The 23268-nt window shown below is 37.0% G+C and overlaps 2 protein-coding genes across 3 annotated transcripts; one reads left to right on the plus strand and one right to left on the minus strand.

Moving 5' to 3' along the window:
* Positions 1-1849: 1849 nt before the first annotated feature.
* LOC121737718 (sideroflexin-1-3) lies at positions 1850-11332 on the minus strand. Its single transcript, XM_042129403.1, has 9 exons — positions 11177-11332; positions 9393-9550; positions 8614-8768; positions 7546-7663; positions 7152-7227; positions 3516-3604; positions 3160-3287; positions 2376-2554; positions 1850-1955 (listed from the first exon to the last, which is right to left on the minus strand). Exons 2-9 carry the CDS (start codon positions 9539-9541, stop codon positions 1896-1898), a joined length of 954 nt encoding a protein of 317 aa, XP_041985337.1. The 5' UTR covers positions 9542-9550; positions 11177-11332; the 3' UTR covers positions 1850-1895.
* Positions 11333-13518: 2186 nt separating this feature from the next.
* On the plus strand, positions 13519-22970 carry LOC121737712 (isocitrate dehydrogenase [NAD] subunit beta, mitochondrial). Of its 2 annotated transcripts, none has more exons than XM_042129396.1 (9): positions 13519-13660; positions 13932-14021; positions 16882-16974; positions 17414-17530; positions 19037-19244; positions 19872-20035; positions 20946-21155; positions 21834-21970; positions 22826-22970. In XM_042129396.1, exons 1-9 carry the CDS (start codon positions 13619-13621, stop codon positions 22917-22919), a joined length of 1155 nt encoding a protein of 384 aa, XP_041985330.1. In that variant the 5' UTR covers positions 13519-13618; the 3' UTR covers positions 22920-22970. The 2 variants fall into 2 exon arrangements, with proteins under 2 accessions (XP_041985330.1, XP_041985331.1); XM_042129397.1 differs by having other exon boundaries at positions 13932-13988.
* The last annotated feature ends 298 nt before the right edge of the window (positions 22971-23268 follow it).

Here is a 23268-nt window from a genome sequence, read left to right on the forward strand (position 1 = left end):
TGGGTTTGACGTAACGCAACCAAATTACGTATAATCCCCTGTCTGTCTCGTGTGTTCCCAGAAGTCTGATAGTACAAACAGCGAACGATGATTCTGATGCAGTGGAGACGCAGCAAAGTTAAAACTTTCCAACTTCTATTCAGGAATGTTGTTAAATAATACAAATATATGTAATTTCATAACTTTATTACACATAATCAACAACACACTTTAACATACTTATTGTCACTCCATTCACAGACAAACATTTCATATTGCTTACAAAATTCATAAGGAATGTAAATAATATAAGTAAAGCTTCGGACTTTGTATTCATTTAAAGGTAATTTGTGTTAAAAAACAGCGCCTTTTAGCAATAGACCAAATCAAATAAAAAAAAATAAAAAAATATTTATTTCCAAATAGGTTAACAAAGTTAATTCTTTTAGAACGTCGTGTCTACATGAGGCCTACCACCGGTTCGGGAACTACCCCGCCGAGAAGAACCGGCGTAAGAAACTCGCATGTAAGAAACTCAGAAAGAACAAAGTAATGTAAAACAAAACAATATTTGTAACGAAGACTTTGGATTTTAAAATGGGGTTTTAGGAATTAACCTTGCGACATTTCGCATTATACTACACAAGAATATTGCTAATATAAACGAATGAGCTTCATACATAAGTCATATAAAATAGAAATTGACGCAAATACAAATGTTATTAACCCCTAGTTATTCAAATAGACTGCTACATATTGTAATTTGTACGTTTATATACCTACGTTTGCCTATTTGATAGTGTAAAATCAGTTCAGAATTTCAGATTCCGAAAACTTGGGTAGCTCATGGTGACCCTAGTTTTTTTTTTCAAATAACCTTAAAAAATATTTATGAATTAACGAAATTTAATAAAGCTACCATTAACTTTTAACTGTGGTAGTAAATAGTAGGTAATAAAATATCCACAGTCAAATATAGAACCTCCTTCCCAGAAGTTGGTTAAATATTTTAAATGTTATATTCTTTGGAATGTAACTTATAACAATTATTACAATTAACGCATGGAATGTTCTAGATTCTTAAAAACGTAACAAAAAGCTTTGATAACTAAATTATCGTTTGTAATCTTTTATCTTTACAAATAAATTCAACAACAAAAGTATAACATGCGCATAACAATTTAAGATACTTCAACTGTTTAACAATAACAAAAACAATTTTACAAATAAACTTAACCTACTGATTGCACATTATTGCTTTTATAAAATAATTTTTATTTATAATCTCATTTTGATTAATTAATATAAATTAAATACAACATCATGTATTTAGTGTTTAATTATTATAATTAATAGATGGCGCTTTCGGAAAGTCAGAAAACTTTTTAAATAAATGCATGAAATATCACACATTCATTTATAAAACCAAAGTACCTTTTAAAAAACATGAGTGGAGCCAATCATATTATGGCCTCGCCCTTATGTTTTTAAATTCGCGTATCCTCATACTTAAGATAAGTATCTATTATTTTGAGCATTATGGCAGTTTGGAAAATAGAAAATTGACATAGGTACCTATAGTATAGAACTATAGATTAATATCTAACAATTTTTTTTCTATGCCAGAGAATAGCCAACAACAAACATTCAAATTACGTACTTTTAAAATACATAATATTATTATGTCTACAGTCTAAAATCAGATCATTGTGTGCAAATAGCTTTTTAAATCAAGTAATTTTGAAATTTTGAAATAATAAAAAAATAAAAAGGGCCATTGCACCTAAATTATTACATATTAAAAAAATCTCAAATCAGCATGTTATAGGCTCTAAAACCATTGGCCAGCATAAAATAAATATAACATTTGTTTCATCTAGATTTAGTACCTAGTAGGTACATCTAATTGACTTTATTTACAATCCTTTGTTGAAGTATACCTCTTTCACATTATCATATTTCTTCTCAACTACCTCCTGTAAAATAATACAAAAATTAAATCAATAAACTTGTAACCTTCAAAAAATATAAACAAAATTTGAAATTAGTATACTGTTACCACATTACAAGATTTTGTGGGATTTTTTTTCTATTTCGCAATTTGAATTTTTAATGGTCGGTAAAATTTCATTAATTATTTGTTGAAAGTTGAAACTATTATTTATTAATAATAACTTTAGGGAATGGGAACGGGAAAAGTGGTCCATGACAAAATCCGTACTTTTAAAACTTCGAACTCTAGACTCTAGTACTCTAGTTATAGACCGCTTGAGTTACTCTCACTTACTGATTTCGATGCCGAGCACTGATTGAAAAACAAATTTACATTTTTTTTTAATATATAAAAAACAATATTATAATACCTAGACAAAACATAAGCTTCAGAAAAAACTTACCTTCAAATGCGAGTCCAGGCTGCCCACAGGCAACGAAGCTCGCTGCTCGAACAGCGCGCAGCACATCGGCGTGGCGAAGGTAACGCACAACCCAACCAACGCCAGTTGGAACGGCGCAACCGCACGCGCGCCTAGGATGCCGCGACGCAGCGCCGCGTTTGTTAGGACTGGGGTAAGAGCTGGAAAATACAATTTCGAACATAAGTATTTTTATTGTTTTTTTATTTATGAAATCAGGGGGCAAACGAGCAAACGGGTCACCTGATGAAAGCAACTTCCGTCGCCCATGGACACTCGCAACATCAGAAAAGCTGCAGCTTGCAGGTGCGTTGCCGGCCTTTTAAGACGGAATAATATGGTAGTAAGGTAGGGGATTGTTCTACACTTGGGTTAAAATGGCACTATTAGAAACGACTAAAGAGGGACAGACATCACTGTCTGTTCCTCTTTAGGGTCAAATCAGACTGCTACGCGACGCGTAAATGCATTTCTAAATTTGTATTGGATTGACAGATTTGCATGTCACCTCTGACCTCACGCAATTGAAGTTTCTTTATCAATCGCGATAAGACAAGCGTTGCAAAATTTTCACAACCACTGCTTTTAAGCATAACTAGATGTTGCCCGCAAGTCGCAACTACGTTAAACCGAAAATTATAATTTGCGTTACACCAAATTCCTGGAATAAAATCTATTTTTTGTCTTTCCACGGATCTTCAATGTCTTTATAGCTTTATTAACAGACACACTTTAACATTACAATAGTATGGCTAGAATAACTCACTCATCCCGGGCACGGCCATCAAGACCCTGGACAAACACACGAGCGTGATGCCGTATACCGCCGCGTGCCGCGAGTCGCCGATGCGGTCCCCGTCCGCCGTGAATACGGGCGTGCCGTTGATAATCTCCCTGTAAATAGAATGAAAAAATTTACAGGACAGGTATATTTAATAAAATGAATATAGGACGCTAGACGCGCAGAATGTAGAAAAATAGTAGATACTTAGATCGTTAATTTTCAAAATTACTTTGTTACTAATGTTGTAGACTGTAGTAGGTAAGTCATTTTATTCCAGGATCTTTATGCTAACGATAATATTAAGTGGGAATTGAAGCTCCGAAGTAGATTCAACCTACCCGCTCCTCATCATCGGGATGTTGATGAAGTTAGCACCGCAGACTGCCGCGAACGGTACCAGCCGAGCGTATAATGGATTTTTCATGTTCTGAAATAATTTATTGATCATTTATAATAATTTGTTGGAAAGTAAGTTTGTATTCTGTAAGTTATCTTATCCATACTAATATTATAAATGCGAAAGTATGTCTGTCTGTCTGTTACCTCTTCCTGAAATTTGAGTCCCGGGAAAGGATATTATAGGTACGGTTCCCGCGCGATAAACAAATTTTGACGCAGCAGAATTGCGGACGTCAACTAGTTCAAAAATAAAGAAGAACATGATATATGACGTAAGCTTTTACCCCATTCTTGGCGTAAATGGGCCCTAGTGATTTTGAGAGTACCTATCTACAACTTAATTATTATTTGGTTTGGCTTCGCCAATATATTTAAATGATATTTAAATATATTCCAGATTAAATGGGCAGTGTCTCTGACGTGGACATTTCTAAGTGGTATCAATAGAATCACAACGATATGTCAATATAAATGTTTGCTCTATCATTAGCGTTTTCATGATAACTGAACGCTCGTGCTGTAATGATCATCTATGTTTATACAAACAAACAATCATAATGACTATATGCATATATATTGATATCATGCGCTTAGAGCAGTTGCTATGACTTTTATTGATTGCCAATTGCATCTAAGCCGGTATAAACAGTCAGTACTCAAGATGCATCTCGGTCTCAAAACACGGTTCAGGCTCTGTGATTGGTTGGCTGTCAAAATTTGGACCAATCTCAGAGCCGAACCGCGTCTTGAGACCGGATCGCATCTTAAGTACTGACTATTTATACCAGCCTTAAGGTCTGATTACACGTACCGAGTAAAGTGGCGAGACAGTGCCCTCAGCCGAGCATTTGATATGTACCATCGAGGAAATTGATTCCTAGGCAGTTGACGGACCTACGTCATGTGGTCGGCTTATGTCAATTTAATGTTAGCTGTTTTCGGTTGGATGGGTTTGACTTAAGAGGAGTCCACACCGCCCTTTTTTCCATACAAACGTTGTCCCCTGTTTCCTCCCTGGACAATGCTAGTAGAGTTATAATTTTTTTCCTGAATATCTACGGCCACTAATACGATGTCCCTATGTTTTCTTTTTTTTCATAATTTAATTATTAAATAAGATATGAACGTTCTAAAACCCAAAAAAAGGCCAGATTTTCCGCTGTGTTCAAACGTCCAGAAAACAGATTTGGTTAGATTATACAAAAAAAGCAAAACATAGGAACACAGCTCAAGCCTTTTTTTAATCTTTAATGAAAAAAAGTACTTAAATCGGTTAAGTTTTGGAGAAGGAATCAGGGGACAACGAATCGTTGATTTTCTGGATTTTCTGCAGTTGTCTCTATCGCGTTCTGCGGTATAGGCTTGAGGTAAGGGAGACAGCTATAGATATTACACGTGCTTTTTTTTCATTTCTCTAGCCCCTGGTGTATCCTCTTAACGCGACCTTTTACTTAGGTCCGCAATTTGCTTAGGACCTAGGAATAAACTTCTCTGATAGTACATTACATTTATGCGCTTAGCCGAGGGCACTGTCTGGCCGTTCTACTCGGAGGTGTAATGGCCCATAACGTGACTGGCCAGCAGATTCTGGGCTAGTCATTTTCAAAGCATAGAAATTTCAATTTTAATAGGAAAAACAATACACTGATTCTTGTTCTGAATCTTGTTTTGACACATAAAATGTATATTTACATACCTACGTGTCACATACGTAGAGGAAACGCGTAGAAAATTTCAATGAAAATTTTGTGAAGCCTTGAGATAAGAATAGGTATTTTCGTAAGTTATGGAAATAAAGCGACACACCTCCTGACGTATGTTTACTTGGCGATAACATCATTTATTTGCGTGACTACACTGTTTGTGAACTGTATTATATTCTAGAGATGCATCTTACATGTTTTGAATATAATAAACTAGATATTACCCGCGGCTTCACCCGCTTAAGTAAGAAAGTATACCTGCTGAGCTAGCACGGCCACCAGTAGAAATGCGAAAGTATGGACAAACTGTGGACATAAACTTATGGTCCGTTCTGATCTTTACCGCGGCTAATCGCGAGTCGCGACCAACAAAAATTCAATTAAAATGCCACTTTATGACAGACTATAGTATTTGTAATAAAGTTATATAAGTCCTAAGAATTCAAATAAAATAGGATATTATTTGAATTCTTAGGACTATAGTCTGTCATAAACTGGCATTTTAATTGAATTTTTCGGAACGAAAAAAGATCGGAACTTCACCTTAAGTTTATGTCCACAGTTTGTCCATACTTTCGCATTTCTACTGGTGGCCGTGCTAGCTCAGCAGGTATGTATGCCAGAACCTGACCTAGGCAGTTTTTTAAGCGGCCGAAACTTAGATCCCAAATCCCCATCGGTGGAGTTAAGAAAAATTTTAAATCATTAAAGTTTTTGTAGCCTTCCACTTACAGATAGGTAATCTGGCTTTTTATTGGTGAAATAATTATTATACAATTAACAAGGTCACAAACTTTATTTTATGAATATTAGTAATTATAGACGTAAAAGTGAAATTGTGTACTACGCACACACTTGAACACTATAAAATAACTCCCGTGTAACTGAAACCAGCCACTGTCACCGATACCGGTGTAGGGGTACAATTATTAGTCCATGCGCGACGGTAGTTGCTTTCCATCAGGTGACCCGTTTGCTCGTTTGCCACCAATTTTTATAAAAACTTTTTACGTATCATAAATAACGTCCGTTTACACAGTGCCGATTTTTTTAAATGAAATAAAGGGGCAAACGAGCAAACGGGTCACCTGATGGAAAGCAACTACCGTCGCCGATGGACACTAGCAAGCAAGAGCTACAAGTGCGTTGCCGGCCTTTTAAGAGGGAATACGCTCTATTCTTGAAGGTTTGCAGGTCGTATATTTTTACAGATAGGAGGGTCTTATAATAAGTCTACGATTTCAGTGCAGCAGTCCTTATATTTTGAAATTAACAAAGTGACTGATTAGTGATTTCGTATTATACTTACGTTTTTCAAATTCTTTAGTCTGGTTACTATCATAAAGATATTATCATTTAAAAATAAATAAAAAAAAAGCGGGTTTTTGTGGTTTTTTTAATGTTGCGTCACGAAATTTTGTCCGCAAACCTCAGATTCAGATTTAGCACCCCAAAACACATTTGAAATGAAAAAATCAGAACTACCCCAAAACTTTCCTACTAGGGTCACTTTACAGTACAAATTTACTGAATTATTTATTATTTGGCAAGATTTTGTGATTTTTCAATTTGACCTTAGATTTTGGTCATGTCCCCTGTGACCCCCCCCCCCCCTTCGGACCGCGCCTGGGAGCATCACGGTCCAACGTCACAGACTACTTAGGGATACTACGTATGTCCAACGTAGATGTAACGGAGACAGACTGGAGAGTCAGGATAAGATTGTTTTTTTTTAATTATTTTTTTGTTAGGCTTAGAGCGCCTTCACATTACGTCGCAAGCAGTGCTTGCGACGTAATGTGAAGGCAGCCTTAGGCCTTCACTGGTATTCAATGTAAATGTTTGTTTTTGACATAATATTTTAACACTTACCTTAACTTTGCTATTGAGGTAGAGCGCCGTGGTTAGCGCGCCTCCGCACGCCGCGCAGTACGACGCGACCAGCTGACTGAAATTGCATGAAAATGAGAGGGATTGAGACAAAGGCTTCTTTTAAGCGATGTCATCTAAATTTTAAAACTCAATGATTTATAATTTAAAATCAATAACCCGAAGCTAAAACAACATTTTCGGTAGCGCGTGATTAGTGAAAGATGGTCTGACAGACCTCTATGTAATATATAATCAACACTTTTAAAAATTATAGCAGATAGCACAGACATATTACAGGACCTTTTTGTCAACGAAACAAGGATCATTTTTGTATAAATTCAGTAATATTAGAAATAAATAACTCCCATTTCTCGACGGACTGAAGCAAACTCACGTCATTGAAAGCGGCGCGTCGCCGCTGCGGTTGGTGTAGTTGACCGCAGCGTTGAACGTCTGATTCACCCACTGCCAGAACACCGTCGCTCGCGTCGTCTTGTAGAACGTTATCATACCTGCACATAAAATGTTTAGTTAAGACAAGGTCTCGTAGACCATGTCAGATGGATTATGTAAGTAACATTAATGCAAAAAATTGTGGAAGATACTTTTAGGAGCATGTTAAACAATTTTTTGCACTAATTATGTGGCTTTGTAATTAAGATATTTTTTTGCGAGCCTATACTATCCCACTGCTGGGCAAAGGCCTCCCTCAAGGTCTTCATTCTGTCTCGTTCTAACGCCACCGCAGACCAGCCTGGCTTGTAGGCATCCAGGTTATCCCGCCAATAAGATATTAAGTATAATAACGTAAAGGGGTTTGAAATTTTGTCACCCCATTAGTGGAGAAACTCAATACCGGCAAAAGTGGGTATTTCATAAGGTCCGTATCATTGGGTCCGTACTCCGTCGACGTAGCCAAATAGCAAAAAATGTTGCCCTTATGGAGTCGTCATGTCTGTCTGTCTAATACTAATTACATGGCGGGTAGATTCGACACAGAACGATGTCTTTTTAACAACCTAGAAACTCCACCCAGCTTGAGTGACCCCTCTCCACCAAGCCAATGTCACAACATCTAAAGGCAAAGGGTGGAGCAGCATAAAATCTAAGGAAATCGGAAAATGTCGGATCTACTGGCCGCCACACCGACATATTATTATTATGCAATTTATAAAACAATAAATATATATATTTATTTATTATATGTATAACATATTATACTCTATTCTATTAAATATACATATACACATATATATTAAAAAAAAAAAAAAAAAAAAAAAAAGTGTCCATGGCGTGATGGACCACAATTAATTAAAATTCATAATATTATTTCAATTATCCTTGGTGCGAAAAATCTAAATAATAAAATAACAAAAAAAGGATATGGACGAACAGTCTATAGACGGCCCCAATTTTATAATAAAAAAAAAAAAAAAAAACACTAATTACAGTGTTATCTTACATCCAGTAATAATAGTGTTCATCGGCGCCTGCGCAGCCATCCTCCCCAGAACGAACATCTTCTCCCCAGTGTCGGGATGGTAGGCGCTGTCGTACAAATACTTGGACGCCCATAACTTATCCTCATCATAACCAGGTGGCAATTTGCGCGTTTTTCTGGAAATAAAAAAAAGTTAAAAATAGAATAACTACAATATTTTTGAATTGATCGACCAGTGTATTTTAAATAGCCCTGTGTACAAAAACCGTGTATGTACCTTAACTGTATGTGGTGACTGGTGGTACGATAGACCGCAGGTTACCAAATACGTTATTACTGTCTTCGAATTACCCATAGCATAACACGATTGGTCAACTTTTATAACACAGAATAATCAATCAAAAAGAAATCTGTAAAAAAAGGGATTCCTATTTTGCCTAGAGGAGAGTGATTTAAGCTTCCAAATTTTGTACATAAATTGGTTCTTGAAGCATACACTTTAATTTGCCCATAGCTTATATGAAATGTATTTATGGTTTTTAAATTACGCGACAAAAACCATTTTGTCGCTTACGCCCTTTCCATGTTTTGCTGTTTCATTGTTTGTATGTTTTAGATTGCTTGTTTTCTATGAGAGGCCAGTCCGGCCACTCTTAGAAAACAAGCAATCTAAAACATATCCAACACGGTTTTTTTACTTTAACGCAGTGTCACCTTAAATTGACATAGCCCGACCAAATGACGTAGGTCCGTCAACTGCCTATGAATCAACTTCCTCGACTCTCGAGTGTACATCTCACCTGAACTCATCGACGATATGCTTAGCCTCATCAAGCTGCTTGTTCGTGGCCAATATGTTGAGGGGGTTGGTCAGCTGGAGGAAGTGTTTGGCGCGACCCGTGTACGTGCTTTGGTCATAGCGCGGCTTGTCGATATCTATGTTGGACATTTTGATTTGCTGAAATTAAAAAAATAGCTTGAAAATTTTGAAATAAGTTTAGAATGAGTTAGGGGCTGTCCGCACTGCGAATTTTAACCGCGCGGATTTTTTTTTTCGTAACATTGAATCCTATAAGAGTATCGAATGCACTGCGGATGAAAAAAATATATAAATAAATTCGCGAATCGCGCGGTCAAAAGCAAAACCTAAGGGTACTGAAGACCCTGGGTGGGTATTTGTGGTTGTAAATTATGTCGAACGCGTCTCTCGTGTTACATCTGTTGGTGACGGTAATCACTTACCATCAAGCGATCGTTTTGCTCGTTTACCTACATGATATTCAATAAACAATACAATATTATATATTATATTCTAATATTTTGCATAGCCTTAATCAAGGACTGTTCCATCATCCATGTTATTTGTTCAACTTATCTAGAGATGACGAACAAACAATCTCAATATATTTATTTACGCATTTTATGGAAAAACAAGGAAGCTATATTTAGCAGGTTGTTACCAAGTTATTAAGTTAAGGGAAAAGCGATGTCGATAATAATTTAAAAATATTATCACTATATTATTCCTATTTTCAAAATTTTATTCGCGCAGAGGGTCGTTTAAATAGATAATAATAATAATACTCCCACACCAGTTTCGGTGATGGTGGCCGGTTTCATTGAAACCAGACCAGTTACGCAGGAGTAATTTTATAGTGCCCAAGTGTGTGCGCAGTACACAAGAGTAAGTTCTCTATTCCTTTCTGGCGAGAGATCAGGCGCAGGACCGAATTTTTACATGCCCATCCGATGCATGGATCATCTTACTTGTCAGACAATCAGGTGATCAGCCGGCATTGTCCTAACCAAACTTGGAAATAACATGTTTCCAATGCGGGAATCGAACCCACGACCTCCGAGTCAAGAGCCACGCTCTTTACCACTGGACCAAGAAATAAGTTTAGTATACCACGAAGCTAAAACATAGAGGAGGTGTCAATTTCCATAAGAAACGACGGTCGACGCGTGATAATTTTGCGGGGTGTCAAGCTCCGCCCACTTTTCAATATTTCATCTATCGGCTAAAAGTATTAGCTTCATGGTTTATACTTTCCTGAGCCTCGAAGTAGATATACCTATAACATAAGCTAACCTAACCATAGGTACGAAATATCATCAATATTGGATAAGCGGCAATAATATTAATTAGTAAATTATATTAACGAAATTCTTAACTCTAAATTAAAAGGTCGTCTACAAATGAGTGTCTACTAAAATGTTGTTTAACTACTTATTACATAATTATGATTGTAATATTTTTAAGTAATCAACTAATTGATAAGCGACTTATCTATGCTCAATATTCCTAGCAATGCCCTGACCTATTGAACCTATTATCTCGGCTTTATTTCATCGTCTTTATACACGAAAAGCATAAATCAATACCATCCGTATAATTTGAGAATTATGAATGAAATTGGCTTCTTGCTTAACTATGGGGCTATCACAAATATAATTTTACCTGTTTAACGTAGAAATAAATGGATTACTACCAATACAGTGCGATCTTTTTGTTAAATAATGTTAAATAAAGATTTATAAAATTATTGTAGAAGTGATAAAAGTAATGGATTAAAACACTTACCTTTTGATCGGTTTTTGTTTATTATATATTTGATACTAAATATTAATTTCTGAAGCTAGAGCGCACCAGCAATCATAATTTTTGTGTATTATCAATTTATCACCACAACACAAGATTTATCAGTATAAAAAGTTCAAATGTTGCGCCGTCACAAGACCTCGGGAAAATGACGTAAAATCAATTTTTCCGCTTTTGAAATTGTTGCAATGACAGAAAATTCTTTTTTGTTTTTTTAAACATTTTGGAAGTTGGAACTTGGACCGTGTTTACACTTTACACTTTACTCTAAAGTCTAGAGTACCATTGAGACATATAATTAGGTTCACAAAAACCCTGGTTTTGTGCGTAGTCTCAAATCTCAATACGTTTCAGTCAATGGGGCCAACAATAATTTTACAGCGGCCTATTATTACAAGTTCATTCCTTATTTGTTAATGCTTTTGCATAAATATACGGAAGAAAGTTCATTTTAAGAACAGATCACAAAGCATTAATTTCTTTATTAAACTAAAACAATAAAACTAAATTACAATAAAAACTAGCGTAAAAAGAGAACAGTTTAAATATAAAAAAGGTTGTCATCCAGACTGCTGCCTTTAGGGAGAGTGCCCAGAATACTAGCCACATTGCCCCGCTGTAAGGCCAGGCTTAATCGCTGGCCAAAATACGCTCCAGCCCTCTGGTCACCTGTGCGATCTATGAGGCGGGATGATATAAGATTGAAAAACTTTTTCATATCATCCCCCCACGGGCCTAACGTTTCAAACGCAAGCGGCAAAAATATGTAGTCACGGCTTAAAGATACATATTTTCGCCGCTTACGCGTTTGCGCTTCGGACGCCGCCGCACCAGCCGTCACTGAAGTTCCATGTAAATAGGAGGCCGCCAGTGTGTCGACACATGTTGCGTCCCACACCAAGCACCTCCCACTTTTCCATGGAACTAATGTTAAGCCGTCGGGTCTCTTGCCATCATCACGGGCAATACCATTCGGCTCTAAAATAGCCGGAACGTTGATGGAGACAAGAGCCCGACGTACAACATCATTCAATGCCGCGTGGCGCGACAGACGACCAGCGCTCCGCTGGCAAGAAAGCCCATGGTGACCCAGACGATCTACCATAGATCCACAAGGGCAGCAGTGTGGATGGTTTGTTGGCATACCTAGTCGCAGACTGATGGCAAGGGAGAAGGTGGTATTGTCCAGTAACGTGCCTAAATTTGGAGATGGAAGTGCTTGGAGCCAGAGTCCAGATTCCCAAGTTGCAGCAGCCAGAAGACGGGCCCGCTCAGCCGCGTCGGAACTAGAGTTAACTAGCTTATCAAATACAACACGGCAAAGCGGCTCATCCCAAAGACGCTGCAAACAAATGTTGGCTGGAACGGCCCCATTGGCACTAGCTTCTCTCCAGGCCTCTAACGCGTCACTATAAAACGGAAAATCAAAGTTGCCAAAAGAAGGGGAGAGAATTTGGCGGGTCAATGGACTGGTACTGTTTACTGAAGATAGAAAGGCTGGAAGAGCAACATCTGACACTTTCCTGATACCGATGCCCCCAAAGCGAATAGGGAGTGATGCTTGGCACCACGCCCTATCCGTAAGTGAACAATTAAAAATATGGGTCAAAATTTTACGGATGGCTGCGTCAAAAGAGGCCAAACTATTGGTAAATTTCCAAACTGGAGAACACCTTAGAAAGTAGGTAAATTTTGGTACAAACAAGCAAAATTTGATAATTTGAAAGGCCATATGAATATTAATTTTTTCCAAACGATCACAAGAATTTTGAAATTTCAACATTTGTTCCTCTAGGAATAGTGGAATTGACTCCTCCAAAATAGGAGCTCCTAAAAGGCGCAGAGCGTATTTATCTATTACTTTAATACAAGGGGCCAAAGTATTAAAATTATTAACCACAGCGGTTTTAGACTGAGTCGTAAATTTGTCACTAAAAAAAAGCTCGCATTTGGAAAAATTAATACTTAAACCAATTTTTTCCAATTCGCTTATTAGACACTTTAGGTCATTCCAAACGGTGGAAGGAGGGCCTGCAATGGTCCCATCGTCAAGATACCAAATATTTAATTTAGAAGTAAGGGTCGAAATTATTGGATGAATGGCTAAACTAAAAATAGCCGGCCCAAGGGGATCTCCCTGCTGACAGCCAACCGCAGAGTCGATCAAATGGCCCATATAAACGAGTTGAGTAGGCGTATTGTAACACTGCCATATAAAGGGATAAATGTCGGGTACCTTGTCTAAGCACTGATTAAGCAGGGCATAAAGGAGTTTTAATAAAAAAAACATATCATATGTTGACAGTGACAGTGACAACTGACATTTGACAGCAGTCATTTTGGCCAAATTTTGGCGTAAACGTCTGGGGCAGCCAAAAATAACATTTTAAAATAAGCCTTTTTAAAGGTTTTTGCTAAAATAAAATGTCTCTTATCACTAGAAATCTATTTCGTACGGTAGTGCAGGTAATATTTTCATATAGATGTCTTTCTTTTTTTGTTTATTTTGTGAGAAATGACATATCTGAAAACGGTTTCGTAACATTCTTGGTCAAATAATTTTCCTTGTTTTCTTATTTTCGGTATATATTTGAGCCTAAAACTCAATAAAATTCGTTAAGAATCTAGTGGTTAGTCTAATTTATTTGTTCTTGAGTCGCAATATATCAGCAAGATATCAAATAACCTCACGTGATCTACCATGATCATCATTCGTTAATGTTGGTTATTTTTTCAGGGTTCCCAACATGTCGGTAAAGGGTTACATACAACCGCGGTAAACACCGACAAAAACGTATGTTTCGCGCCATTATCAATCAGCACCCTGGTGAGAATACTAACTCTGGACTAATCAATTTCATCCTTCAAGCAATGAAACAAAAATTCAGTCCTTATATCGTTAATAGACCTTGTAGACTGCAAGGTGTTCTTGTAGAGACATTATTTCTTGTTAATTACAAAGTCTAATAAGAATAGAAAATTTTGGAAGTTATAATGAAGAACATGATGTACTAACAATAATGTGAGCTAAGTAATGCTAAAGCGATATACTATATGAGTTGTAAAGCTATAAATAAATTGTTGATATAAGAAAAGTTGAGAAAAGCCAATGTTAAATACATTTTTGTTTCATTGCTTTCTTACAATTCTACATGAAAAACTTAAAATTTTGAGTCCGCATTATTATAAGGACACATTCCAAAATTCATAATTGTTTCGATGAATATGTATCATTAAAAATTACAATATGTATTGGCAATGTTATTTGGAATCTGTATCAAAATTCAAAATTGATTTTTGAAAATACATTTGATGTTATTATTATTAAGAAATTGGATATATTATTGGATTCTGTATCAAAATTCAAAATTGTTTTGAATGATTATTATTTTGTATGTATTACCAGCTAGAATGCTAGCTTTTTCTACGGTCCAGTCTCTTCTAGAATGTAAGAAAATCCTGTTATTGTATGCATGATTTTATTTGGTGTTAAAACAATTATTTTGCTCATTTATTATTTCCACACCTTTAAATCATTATGGGTATCCATTTTAAATAGGCAAGCATGTTGGTTGGTACTACTTGGTACATCAAGATTATGACATATTATAGTATTGGCTCCACATGGCATTATAGCAAGAGTAGTATGACCACAGTAAAAATGCCAAATTTTTTTATGGGATATTATTTATTATAATTTTTCTGTCAATCTATTAATTTTCTTTAATTAAAAACCCTTTCCTTGGTGGCCATGCTACGCATACTAAAATAACAATAAAAAAAAGATATAGTCACCACCCAACAGTCATGGACCACGCAAAAACAAAAATTTGGGAAATAATGGAACCAGCATTTTGGACTAAAATAATTGTTGTAATAAACTTTTGTGTATAGCATGAGTTTTACAGGGTAAATATTAAGTGTCAGGGACATATCTCAATCTAGACTATAATTAAGAGTTATAATAAGATACTCATTTTGTATAGAAATAACTCAACTTAATTCATCAAGCCCCATACGGTCACTGGTTAATTTGTAAAGAATTTTAAGATTTACTATACAATGGGATATGTGCTTGATATCTATAATGAGGGATTACAAGGATGACTTAAAGGTAGAACAATTTTCAAATTACTGTAAATGTAATCTTGATATTATAGTGATAATATCAACTGAGTTTTAGGGCCTGTTTCACCACTTCCTGATAAGTGACAAATAGGCTATCCACCAATTATCTTGACAGATCAAGTATGGAGAATCTGTCAAAAAAGTTGTGAATAGCCTATCCGGAAGTGGCACAGGCCTTTAAAGTTTTAACCTATCAAAATCTGGTTAGTATTGCTTAGACATTTTTAAAAATGTCATTGTAATGCCACAGCAACAATATAGTATGTACAAGCTGTATGGCTGTCTTTTCTCATCCTTGTAAAGGGTGTAACTGCATGCCCCACACTATATTTCAGATTTTTAATCTCTATCAGTGATATGCCTATTCAATTAAATTTCTTTTATATACATATCGAAATATTAGTATGGTACTATGTTATACTCTTATTTGATCGTAATGTAAATGGAACTCATTTGGACAAATTATTGTATTCAAAAAATTTTTTTTTTTATGAAATAAGGGGGCAAACGAGCAAACGGGTCACCTGATGGAAAGCAACTTCCATCGCCCATGGACACTCGCACCATCAGAAGAGCTGTGAGTGCGTTGCCGACCTTTTAAGAGGGAATAGGGTAATAGGGGAGGGTAGGGAAGGGAAGGGAAGGGAATAGTTGAGGGTAGGGAAGGGAATAGGGTAGGGGTTAGGGGATTGGGCCTCCGGTAAACTCACTCACTCGGCAAAACACAGCGCAAGTGCTATTTCACGCCGGTTTTCTGTGAGAACGTGGTATTTATCCGGTGGAGCCGGCCCATTCGTGCCGAAGCATGGCTCTCCCACGTTAAATATTGTTATCAAAACTTTTTTATATCAAAATTTTTTTCACTAACATTTTATTTACTGGAGATTAAAAATCTTGAGTTTTAAATGTGTTCAATGCAAGCGTTTGTGTTGCATTGTGCCAAATGCATTGTAACAATATAACTATATGTTTGTGAAGTCCCTCTGTATATTATAATTTGTTGTAAAAACATATTAAAATATTATATTTTACGTGTACTGTTTCAAAGGTTAAGGTTCCTCAATGTGCAAAACAGAAGCAAGAAGAATTTACTGTGCCCAGAGCAGATGACTACGAAGAGTTATTTATTATTTTAAGGCCATTTTTCTTTAGGGATTGGAAGTTTAATACTTCTATTTTAATAGTCCAATTACTGGATATCAAATATTTATTATGATTTTATGAATTAAGATCTCAAGATAGTTTTATGAATGTGATATAGTCAGAAAGTGTTATATCAACAAGTATTAAATAAAAACCGAATTTGAAATAGTTGTGAAATGTAAAATAGTTGCAGATTTTACTATGCCACACCACAGTTTATTTGCTTTAAGTTTGTAGTAAGTTGTCAGTGCAAATTTTGCAATGTCAATTATATGAGTTACACTCCACATCAATTGAAGCAAGTATTCTATATTTAACACTGATGACCTCTGTAAAGTAAACTATGTAACCACTACACACGAGATTCTCCCTACCATAGATTTTATAGAGAGTATAATATAAATTTGTATGTCCAGCAAACGAGTAAGGAGGGTCGCATCAAGTGCACCCTGATCCCCGGAGATGGAGTTGGCCCCGAGCTTGTGTACTCCGTACAGGAGGTGTTCAAGGTAATAGTTTAAAATAATATGGAGAAAGGTTCACACAGTGACTGGTATTGATGGTTGACTTTATTTGAACTTAGGGACCAATCAGACAGAACGGTCACGCGTTCATGCGTTCTGAGTTCAGCGTTTTCAGTAGTGGCAGCGCGAGTGACTATTTACATTCTCACGCTTCCCACTTCCCTGCCCAACAGCCAACAGGGCTGTAAGCTACGCATGAGAATTTATTCACGCAATGACTGACCAGTGCCGTAAATAGGGTGGTGCCACCGGTGCCCGGGCACAGGGCGTTGACTCAGGGGGGTGCAAGAAAGTCCAGACCAGAGAGGCCTATACATTGCATTGCTCTGGGTACCTTAATATTTAAACAAGGGCGCAGTTATAGAAGCTAAAAAGGCTATTCACGGCACTGTGACTGACATAAAACATGTATGTTAATGTGCAGGCAGCAAGCATCCCCGTGGATTTCGAGTCATTCTTCTTCTCGGAGGTGAACCCCACCCTCAGCGCGCCCATTGAGGACGTCGTCGGCTCCATCGCCAGGAACAAGATCTGCATCAAGGTATGTTACAGCTGTATTTAATTCATCAAGCCCCATACGGTCACCGGTGACCGAGACACAATAGAAATTCTATTGTGTCTCGTTTTCCACGATCGAAGGGTTAAATAGTTAAATATCTCACAGACTCAGTGGAAAGGGTATTATAACATTTTTAACCAACTTCCAAAAAGGAGAAGCTTATACGTTCGGCTGTTAAGCTATTGAAACAGGGAAAGGCATATTATATATCTAGATACACCTTTATCTCTTTTTATAACCTAAATCGCATTCCCTGCAGTTCTCGAATTACAAAACCTACATTATGAAGATTAATGCAACTTCTAGGTGTGTATTCAGACTATTGGCAAAGTTTATTTTATTTATTCTTTATTATCTATTCTATATTATAATTATTATAATATAATATATAATATTTAATATTATAATTTTGCAGAGTTTGTTTGTTTGTTTGTTTGTTTGAACGCGCTAATCTCAGGAATTACTGGTCCGATTTGAAAAATTCTTTTACTGTTGGATAGCCTATTTATCGAGGAAGGCTATAGGCTATATTTTATCCCGCTAAGACTAATAGGAGCGAGGAAATAGGGGAAAATGTGGAAAAAACGGAGGGAAATTATTTGAAAGGGCTTATCTCACGAACTACTGGAGCAATTTAAATCAAAGGCTATTTTTGGGGAATAATTTGTCTGTGAAAAATCAGCTATTTACGCGAGCGAAGCCGCGCGGAACGTCTAGTGATTATTATATTTTTATTGCCTTCACCAATGAAGTTTGTATTGTCACTAGATGATGCGTGTTTCCCAGCAATTGTATTTCCGTATGCGTTTGTTTTGTGGGAAAAATAAAGTGTCTATAGGTACTACCTCCCACATTATTAATTTTTGTTAAATTGACATTTATTTATGAATTGAGAGCATTTATTACTTACTTGTATACTCTTGCGTGAAATCTCCTCAATACTGCAAGAGACACTGTTCGCCATAAAAGGAAACAGATTTTAGACTTGGAATGATGTTCAGGAGAACAACATCCACTTACTCATATTATAAAAGCGACCTCATCAGATTATAGCTTCAAGTAAAGCTGATTGCTGATACCAAAAAGAAAAAAAAAGAAAAAATTGTATACCTACTCTGTACTCATGTTAAAAATTCGAAAGCGTTATGACTTAAGAGGCGACAGACAGACCTACAAAGAGAAGTTACCCTGTTATCAACCGGTAACTTAATTCATACTAAATTAATTTTATTATAAATGCGAAAGTGTGTCTGTCTGTCTGTTACCTCTTCACGCCTAAACCGCTGAACCGATTTTGCTGAAATTTGGTATGGAGATACTTTGAGTCCCGGGAAAGGACATAGTATACTTTTCATCTCGGAAAATGTAAGGTTGCCGCGCGATAAACGAATATTGGCGCAACGAAGTTGCGGGCGTCGACATCTAGTTGGTTATAAAATTTAGAATCATACAACATCACACTTCTCAAATAAATCTTCACTTCCCCAGGGCATTCTAGCCACTCCCGACTTCTCCCACACCGGTGAGCTGCAGACCCTCAACATGAAGCTCCGTAACGCCCTCGACTTGTACGCCAACGTCGTCCACGTGAAGTCCCTGCCCAACGTGAAATGCCGTCATCATGACGTGGACTGCATCATCATCAGAGAGCAGACGGAGGGAGAGTACTCCGCGTTGGAGCACGAGTCTGTGCCTGGTGAGTTTGGGAACAAAAATAAACCGCCAAATATAGAACGCCCTGGACCTGCCCCCTCCTTATGTCATTTTAATGAACACAAACTTCATTGCTCATGCTTACAATTTTGATTTTTTAAAACACAATTTAAAAAGTTGTAATGTCAATATTTTCACGTTTATACTTTATAAGTTGACTTTTAAAAAGTTCAGGCGTCAAAATTTAAGATTTAAAAAACATAAAATACTAACATATTTTATATTCTTCTTCGTCTTAACGTGTTTATGTACCATCGAAGAATTGATTCATAAGCAGTTGATGGACCTATGTGATTTAATCGGGTTATGTCAATTTAATGTTAGTTATGTCACCTGTCCGCTGGGTTTGACAAAATGTGAAATAAGTAGGTCCGCCATCTGCCTTTGAATCAACTTCTCTGTGTCTAAACATACCATGCCGAAGTTCCGCGGCGGAAGTTCGGCTCGATTCCGCCTGCAATGTATTTTAAATTACCGATGACACACCATGCCATATTGTATGCGTTTGACATTGCTGACGTAATAATGCGGAATTTCCGCCGCGGAACTTCGGCATGGTGTGTTTAGACATGAATAGTACCTAAATTAACCACATAATCTTCAATTCCAGGCGTAGTGGAATGCCTGAAGATCATCACAGCGGTCAAATCTGAGCGTATTGCTAAGTTCGCGTTCGACTATGCGGTGAAGATGGGCCGTAAGAAGGTGACGGCTGTTCACAAGGCCAACATCATGAAACTGGGAGACGGCCTGTTCTTGAGGAGCTGCGAGGAGGTAATACATAATTAATGGCAGTTCTAATAATAATAATAATAGCTCCCACACCGGTTTCGGTGACGGTGGCCGGTTTCATTGAAACCAGGCCAGCTACGCAGGAGTAATTTTTATAGTGCCCAAGTGTGTGCGCAGTACACAAGAGCACTCTCTATTCCTTTACTCTCATAACCCAGTGGGACGGACGACCGACACGGCCGGCGAGAGATCAGGCGCAGGACCGACTTTTTACATGCCCACCCGACGCATGGATTATTATTTATGTCACCGTAAGATTGTAAAAACCGCGAGATTGTAATATGACGAAGTGATGGATTGTAAACAAACAGTTTTCCGGTGATTTTAAATTAATTATTTCGTATTTAAAATAACTTCAATTGCCTGAATATTTGATGTATAACATTGAATAAAATTTAGATATATTTAAAGTGCAGTTTGAATTATAAATTAGGTTAATTTTAATAACTGAACATTCAAACAGCACTTTAAATATATCTAATTTTTTTTATGTTATACATCTCATACTATTTGGCATTGAAGTTATTTTAAATACGAAATAATTAATTTAAAATCACCGGAAAACTGTTTGTTTACAATCCATCACTTCGTTATATTACAATCTCGCGGTTTTTATAATCTTACGGTGACATGGGCCATAAGGATGTTAACCATTTGTACGACACTCGCATGGCCAAATAAAGCTTTAATGATTGTATTTTTATTATTTAAGTAGTTTTAAATGTGCTGCAACTAATTTCATGAAACATATTCCAACATGCAACACTAGTTTCCTTATGTAAATTCGGCTTAAGAACAATAATAGACGTCTGGGCCGTTTTTTATCGCGTTTCTTTTTTGTAAAGTTTTTTCTCTGAACTACACTCTCTATTTGGTCATTAAATACTTTCAGATCGCGAAGCTGTACCCGCGCATCGAGTTCGAGAAGATGATAGTGGACAACTGCACGATGCAGATGGTCTCCAACCCCAACCAGTTCGACGTGATGGTCACGCCCAACCTGTACGGCAACATCGTGGACAACCTCGCCAGCGGGCTGGTGGGCGGCGCCGGGGTCGTCGCCGGCGCCTCCTACAGCGCCGAGTGCGCGGTCTTCGAGCAGGTACACTGCTACAAGGATTGACGCCATCTTGTGTGATGGTCACCCCCAACCTATCAACGTGTACGGGAGCTCCTGATCTGTACAGCAGCTTGAGTAACTATAGTACAAGAATTGACCCGTGACCAAAAGAACTCACCCTGCCATTTAGAAAAATGACATTGCGTTACACCGACGATCGGGACTTTCTTTGACGTCAGCCACGTCAAACCAATTAATATTCTCTGTATAAAATAATATGAGATAATGTGAAAATCCGCACTACGCGACACAACAAATTAGTTCTATGAAAGGTGAAGTGTCGCGTGACGCGTCGCTCCGATGCAGTGTGATGTTGCGAAGTGCGGTCTTACTCTTAGACCTCTTATTTATATTTATTTATTTTATACTTTTTGCACAATGTATCATCGAGGAAATTGATTCCTATGCAATTGACAGACCAACGTTATTTGGTCGGATATGTCATTTCAATGTTAATTGTGATCTGTCAGCTGGGTTTGACGTATCGCAACCAAACTACTTAGGTCCCCGATTTGCATAGGAATAAACTTCTCTGATAGTACAGTGGCGGACTTAATGCCATATTTATATTTCTATGACAATCGCCTCAATGTCAAATAAAGTCTGAACCTTTTGATCTACTATTACAGATGAATATACCCACGATATTGCATATTGCAGGGCGCCCGCCACATATTCTCCGGCGCGGTGGGCAAGAACATCGCGAACCCGACAGCGATGCTGCTGTGTTCGGCGAACCTGCTGTCTCACGTCAACCTGCACTCCTACGCCGACAAGATCAAAGCCGCTATCAACAAGTAAGTCAAACGTTGAGAAGTATCTTTTAGAATCATGGAAGGGACTATGTGCCTGTAAAGAGGCAGAGTGAATTACTCCTTACGGCCGTTCCCAAAATTCAATCTATCTCTGGTTTGACATACAACCGATCGCAGCTAACATTGAATTGACATAAAATATTTGTCTCTGATGTCTAATGTGAGCTATTCATATCTCTAGTAGGGCAAAACCAGAGATAGATCAAATATTGGGAACGGCCGTTAGGGTTAATTCAAACCGCAATGCGACGCGTAGATGCATTCCTAAATTTGTATGGATTTGACAGATATGCAAGACGGAAATCTGTCACTTCAGTACAAATTAGGAAATGTAATTCTACGCGTCGCGTTGCGGTCCGAATTGAACATTACAGATTTTTTTTTAAGTAAAAACTTCTCTAGCGGCGATGAGTACTTTTGTGGGATGGTTAAAAACTGTGAAACTCGCGTCAGATTCTCGTGTTGATCGAAAAACCGTAAGACGGTTGGAGAGTAGTGTTGTAACATCGAAATCGATTAATCGAACAATCGATTGTTTTTTTTTTCGATTGTCGATATTTTTTAATCGATTGTAATTTTTTTGTAATTAAAAAAAATCGATTTTTTAAAATCGATTTTTATAAAAAATGGGTTAAAAATTTAATCGATAGTACATAATTTGTAAGGGTTTCGATTAATTTAAAAAATCGATTTTTTAAAAATCGATTTTCATAAAAAATGGGTTAAAAAAATAATGCACAACGTTAATAATCAAGTTTTCACTTCTACCGGCACTACCGGAGTGCAACCCGTCTTCTTTTATTTGTTAAAATATAAAAATAATATAATTTTTTCCAGGGTGCTAAAAGACGGCAAGGTGAGGACGAAGGACCTCGGCGGCCAGTCCACCACCAAGGACTTCACCAACGCGGTCATACACTGCCTCACATAAACACACACACATGTAACGTTTCACATCCCTATAGATAATATACTAGAGTCTAGTACTAGACTCTAGAGGAGTCTGTTTCAGTACATTTTGATCGAGATGTCAAGAATGTTCAGTATAATGCTACTTTCAAATGAAAATAATTATACGATTGAGACAGAGTAATACGCGTTATGATTGTATATAATATCTCAAAATTAGTTGAATTATGTTCCTTTTATATAATATTTTAATGATGATGGTGATGATGATGATGAAAAATATCAAATTATAAATGTATTCGAAATGTAATATTGGCTATTAATATTTTGTATCTGTGTATTGCGTAAAGTTTGGCAAACGACAGAGTATT

The sequence above is a fragment of the Aricia agestis genome, chromosome 21 (assembly GCF_905147365.1).
Source record: "Aricia agestis chromosome 21, ilAriAges1.1, whole genome shotgun sequence".
Taxonomy (NCBI): domain Eukaryota; kingdom Metazoa; phylum Arthropoda; class Insecta; order Lepidoptera; family Lycaenidae; genus Aricia; species Aricia agestis.

What these genes read in the sequence shown, in the direction of transcription:
- LOC121737718 (XM_042129403.1), bottom strand. Translation starts at nt 9,541, where the DNA reads ATGTCCAACATAGATATCGACAAGCCGCGCTATGACCAAAGCACGTAC. An exon ending in GACGCGCCGCTTTCAATGAC is followed by an intron (nt 7,228 to 7,545) that starts GTGAGTTTGCTT and finishes ATGCAATTTCAG; the next exon opens with TCAGCTGGTCGCGTCGTACT. An exon ending in GATGGCCGTGCCCGGGATGA is followed by an intron (nt 2,555 to 3,159) that starts GTGAGTTATTCT and finishes TGTATTTTCCAG; the next exon opens with CTCTTACCCCAGTCCTAACA.
- LOC121737712 (XM_042129396.1), top strand. Translation starts at nt 13,619, where the DNA reads ATGTCTCTTATCACTAGAAATCTATTTCGTACGGTAGTGCAG. An exon ending in CATTATCAATCAGCACCCTG is followed by an intron (nt 14,022 to 16,881) that starts GTGAGAATACTA and finishes TTGTATGTCCAG; the next exon opens with CAAACGAGTAAGGAGGGTCG. An exon ending in ATCAAAGCCGCTATCAACAA is followed by an intron (nt 21,971 to 22,825) that starts GTAAGTCAAACG and finishes AATTTTTTCCAG; the next exon opens with GGTGCTAAAAGACGGCAAGG.